Consider the following 5,512-nt stretch of genomic DNA (forward strand, 5'->3'; position numbering starts at 1 on the left):
TATAACATATTTTCCAGAATAGGGTATCCCAATTCTGCTGCGCCTGCGAGTATTGTAGCGGCCGATAATTGTTATATAGGTGTTCCTTACGATTCGGCCGTGACAGTATAGTAATCATTTAAATTTTATAAAAACGGTTTTTGAAAATATTTGTTTCCCTATTTTTTTTTTCTCTGATCTAACAAAATTTAAGTGAAACAAAAGTAACACATTCGGTTTTTTAATTTAAATGAAATTTCAATTCTTGTTCATTTGTTTTTTAAATTGCACTCATCGTTCTAAAAATAAAAGCTCAGAATGTAAAGTCGTTTAAAAAAACTGGCAAGAAAAGATATCTCACTTGCAGGTGTTGACTATCGTACAACTCTCAAGTATGCAAAATAATATAAGACAGTAATTTCTCATTATTTATCGCACAGTGCTTCCGGTAAGTAAGTAACGAACTATCAAAACTTTGCTAGTGCTTGCTTTCTTTTACAAGCCACAAACTTGACAGAAATAGTTGTATATATTGCAAAACTCGATTAAGGCAACGGCAGTAGAAACCCTACAGCTAGAAATGTATTGTATAATAAAATAAATAAATATATTAAAAAAACTGCTTACAAAATTTTCTTTGGTTAGATACCTATGTGAGATAATTTGTTTCAACTATTATTGCTACAAAATAAAAGTCTAAGCCGAGGCCTTGACTCTTGGATGGTGATGAACTGAAGGTTCTCTGCATGCTCGCGTTATTTGTTTCTGCACGCCCTAAGTGAACTGTGTGAATGTTAAGTGTGTCATATAGTGTTGTAAGTGTTGTTAGACTGGGATACCCGCAGGGTCGCCAAGATCCCTGAAGAAGTGGCTATTCCACTTCCCCCTACGGGTTTAGATCATAGAAACATCGGCCACACTGGTTTTGAGAAAATTTCATAAATAATTATTTTAACATGCATGTTAGCACGTTTACAACAACTATTATGAGAAATATTAGTTATAATTAACTAAATACTTTGCCAAAATTAGTATATGGTGAATGTCGTTTTATCGATGTTATAAATCTAGCCATAGCCGAAGGTTAAGCACCACTATTTAAAAACCTAGCTAGTTCAAATTTGAAATTTTTCCTGAATCATCATCGCTAAATCGTGCTAAACATCAATTACCAATTTCAACATCATTTCTATTTCTCTTATTTTAAAAGTTGATAATCTTTGACAAATCATTAATGTCTTGAAATATTTCCACACTTCATACAAACCCTTTCAGACATTCCTTTTAGTACTACCTGTAAAACCTTTCAAAGTACCTCTCACCTTAAATTCTTTGTTTAAAGGTTGTTAAAGTGGTCCTTCCAAAATAATTGGAACTTTTTTTTTTTTTTTTTTTTTTACTGGGAAGAAGGATTAGAATGGAACGACAGAGGTTTATATTGCACTATTTTACGGAGACAACATTCTTGTGAAGGCATCATCACTATAAAACAACATTAAGATAAACCGATTTAATATAACAATTTTACATCTTTTAAATCTTTTTTACGCATTCAGTTCATTTTAAGAACAAATAAAAGAAATTAAAGATTTTAAACCAGCAAGTTAGATACTTTACTCTCGCTAATCTCTCCTCTCTCTAAAATTATCTTGAATAAAGATTGAATTATTTCTTACCTAGTGTTGAGCTAACAAGAAAATCAACAATTAAGTAAATAACGTGGGATAATTTAAAAAATTCTTGTCCCTATACAACAGTAAATAATTTATGCAATCACATTGAACAAGCTTTTCATGAAATGTTTCAATTTATTTTTAAAAGAATTCACCTAACATTTTATTTATACCCGGATTCAAATTTATCCCGTAAGTTTCATTTTCTTTACTGTATTTCGGCTGTATCGGCTTTAGCGAAACATCCAACAAATGTAGACTTGTACTTGCAATCTTCCAGCTTCTTTTTTACCAGCCAATGAGCTTCTATTTCCATAAAATTTCTTCAACACTGATGATGGTAGTTAATGTTTCCTTAGTAATCAATCTAAAATATACATAGTTACAATAATAAAATGTAAACTTACTAATTCTAAAACTACAGCAATCAACTTATGGATCTACTAACCTCATTGTATGAGTGGGTACTGTATGATTGTAAAGAAGACATATAACGTTATCTCCGCTTCGTAAAGCATGTAATTTATGATATTCAGAACACCAATAGGTCTCCAACGGAATGTCATTTGTTTCTGAAATAAAATATATGCTTTTGGCGATAAAGAGAACGATAAAAACAATATAAAAAGTAAAAGACAAATTTTGTATGTTACCTTTGTTTATCAAGTCAGATACAGCTTCATAAAAAAACGTTTTGAGTACCTCACCAGATGATCTACTATCCTTCTTATTTACGCTTAAATTAGTGCTCAATACGTATTTGCCAAATGTGACATTAATAAGAAGTAATCTGTAAGAAAAAAAATTAAATAAAATAATTAGAATGATAATGAAGTAGTTTATTTTTTTTTTTAATTCTCTTCCTCAAAAATAGAGTATTACGATAATGTCAAATTTTCGATATCGAGTTCTCCAGGCAATATCCGCTGAGAGGACCCCTGAGCCCAAAAATTTAATTTTTGAAAATAGTCTGTAAACATTCTAAGTAAAATCATATGGAGCTCGTTCTTTATTTGCTTTCAGTAATCTCGTAATACCTGTAGCAACAGCGATGTAAATACAGCGTTTGGAAGTACTATATTAAAGAAATTTTTTTGACCACTGCTCTGCATTCAGGAACAGTAATGAGATCGATCAGGAATAAATTAGATAAATGGAACTGCTATTTTATAAATAAGCGAATCATCGTAGTAACTGCCCGTGCTTGTTGGGGTATCTTCTTTAATGGTTTATTAATCCATGTAGTTTGAAGAGTATAGCCCAAAATCTGATGTAAATATTCATTAAGTGTTCCGAAAAAAAATCACTTGCCTTTTTAAATTAATTGATACCCAACATGCGTCATTGAAAAAAAAGGCACGTGAAAGCAAGAGCGTCTGGGAAGGTACAGTACCAAAACATTAGCTAACGATATAATTAAGTAGTAAGACCTTTGGTCCAATAAAACAATGATCAAGATGTTAAATTAAATTATCAAGATAGTCCCCAGACCAGATCAAGCAAGATTTGCAGACTGTATTCTTTAGAACTATTTTAATACTCCAGTGAAAATATCTCACCCTAAGATTGTATGATGAAGCTGAACAGAAGCTGGTAAGTTCCTTGGATAAACATTCATCGCCGCACGAAGAGTAGATAAAACTGGTGCCCAGCACTGATAACAAATCTGTTCAATTGAGGATAACTCCGGAGTGGGTCCGCACAAGATACTCACCCAGACAGAATTAATAAGGCACAAACTAACTAATCGAAATGGTACCTGAAGAAGAAGAAGAAAAAAAAATACTTTCCTCTACTTCATTACTTTAAAACTACTTTGTTACACTTACATTTGGACTTTTACAAGGCAAAAATACTGGTATGTCAAAAGCTGTACAATTTGAATTGGAATTCATCAAATTTGATAATAATTTTCGTTCTAACTGAGACAATTCCCACCATCCATCGGTGGCTGCAGCTATGCAATTTTCCAGTGTTATGCATCCAAATAGAGAACCGACACTTTCCACATAGGATTCGAGGCATGTCTGTAATGAAAACATACTATTATGAAAGAATATCGGCATCTTTTCTTCATACGCTATCTTACGGAATTAATATTAATAAAATAAAATCAGACAAAAATTAGATAAATATTTATTATCATTCGAAAGACTAACACTTTTATACTTTAGCCTTTTTAAATAATTTGTTACTGCCTTAATAAAATTATTGTTTTATTTTTTGTAAAGTTATTCCATGGTCTTTTTGCTAATACATTACAAGAGAGAATTTAATGTATTTAGAAAAATTTGTACCATTAAAGTTTCATTTTCCTTACACAGAATTGTTTCTGAAAGTCCCAGAATGTTGTTTGTGTTACCTCCTGAATTTCTATCACCAAAATCAAGACATTCCAATATCTTGTCAATAATTGGATAACATGCCTAAAAAAATATAATTATGTAATTCACAAAAACAATTAATCACACCAATAGTTTTGAAATCAACTTAACAATTCTTACCCTGAGTTCTCTTTTTAGTCGTTCTATATTTTTAATACTTTTTATTTCTTCAACTCCAACAATAAGCACCATTGAACCAAAAATAGCATCCAGTATATCAGTAAGTATTTTCTTACTATTCAAATAAGCCACAGCCATTAACATTACACTATAAAGCATAGTAAAGGATACAATATAAAGCTTAGTAAATATAATTGAATAAAATAAATGATAACTAATAGCTGCAGGGATTATTAAATGTAACATACTCTTACCTGTCTTCAAATTCTTTCCACACAACAGTCATATTTTTAGTTTCAGTACTCTCAATATGTAATCCATGAGATTTTCCGAACATATGCACTCCATTTAGCGAACCAATTATAGGGAATGATAGCTGAACAGAAATAGTACACACTCATAAACTTCTTTTACATTCCCCGACGACCTTCACTACATATAGTTTCAACATTCTAGAAACATTTCACATGGAGGCAGACTGGACATGACTTTAACTATTAGAATTGAGATTAGTTAAGGAAACGTTTGGTCACTACTTTGTCCAGTGTTCCACTTTTATCAGTGACATCTAATGAGATCATCTTCGGCATTCAAAGAATTATAGAGAATATTTAGGATTGAACTAGCAGGACAACTAGAGATTGGCCCATAGGAATTTGGAGAGAATATGAACCACTCTTCACTCGTTTCGTTGAACGCAATAATGAAAATGTGAAAAGTTAGCTAATATATGGGTATGCAACAGAATAAATCAGTACTTACTGGTTCAATGTTTCCTTTACTTCTATTGAATAATGGCAATCCACCTGACGATGTGACACAGACGACATTTGCACCCATTTTCGTTCATTAACGAATTTTTTTTAATTTACGATTTTTTCGAAGTGCATTCCTTAATCAGTTGCCTTAAATGATTCATGGCAATTGGGGTAATTCTGCTCTGGCATTTATAGAAAGAAATATTGCCTTTTACAAAGTTACACTAACAATTGCCAAGGAATATTGTACCTCATAAAGAAAGAAAATTCCTGTCATAGAGTCTATTTAATTTCTTACTTCAGTTCCTCTATATTTTAAAAATTATTAATAAACTAATAATTAATAATTCTATCTGTTAATTAATATATTGAAATATCTGAATTAGAATCAATGAATAAACATAAGAACAACTTTCACTGTTAAAAAAGAGAAGAAAAATTCATTTGTTTATAAAACAAATCAGTTCCATAAATGTAAACTAACGAAGGTGCATTGGAAGTGATTGTAACAGTTTAAAACCTACCATAACCTAAGTTATGATAGCGCTGCAGCTGATCAGTTGGTGTAGATAGTGCTGCTGAAAGAAAATCTTGGGCG

The 5,512-nt window shown here is 31.3% G+C and overlaps 1 protein-coding gene across 1 annotated transcript; it reads right to left on the reverse strand.

Annotated features, from left to right (window-relative positions):
• Nucleotides 1-1,474: 1,474 nt before the first annotated feature.
• On the reverse strand, nucleotides 1,475-5,398 carry fy (fuzzy planar cell polarity protein-like protein). Its single transcript, XM_074116810.1, has 9 exons — nucleotides 4,919-5,398; nucleotides 4,411-4,532; nucleotides 4,157-4,304; nucleotides 3,950-4,078; nucleotides 3,482-3,679; nucleotides 3,212-3,411; nucleotides 2,306-2,442; nucleotides 2,101-2,224; nucleotides 1,475-2,019 (listed from the first exon to the last, which is right to left on the reverse strand). The coding sequence occupies exons 1-9, from the start codon at nucleotides 4,994-4,996 to the stop codon at nucleotides 1,959-1,961; spliced, it is 1,197 nt and encodes a 398-aa protein (XP_073972911.1). The 5' UTR covers nucleotides 4,997-5,398; the 3' UTR covers nucleotides 1,475-1,958.
• Nucleotides 5,399-5,512: the final 114 nt, after the last annotated feature.

Source organism: Rhodnius prolixus, unplaced genomic scaffold (assembly GCF_049639745.1).
Source record: "Rhodnius prolixus isolate KJV_2025 unplaced genomic scaffold, Rpr scaffold_37, whole genome shotgun sequence".
In the NCBI taxonomy this organism is placed as follows: Eukaryota; Metazoa; Arthropoda; class Insecta; order Hemiptera; family Reduviidae; genus Rhodnius; species Rhodnius prolixus.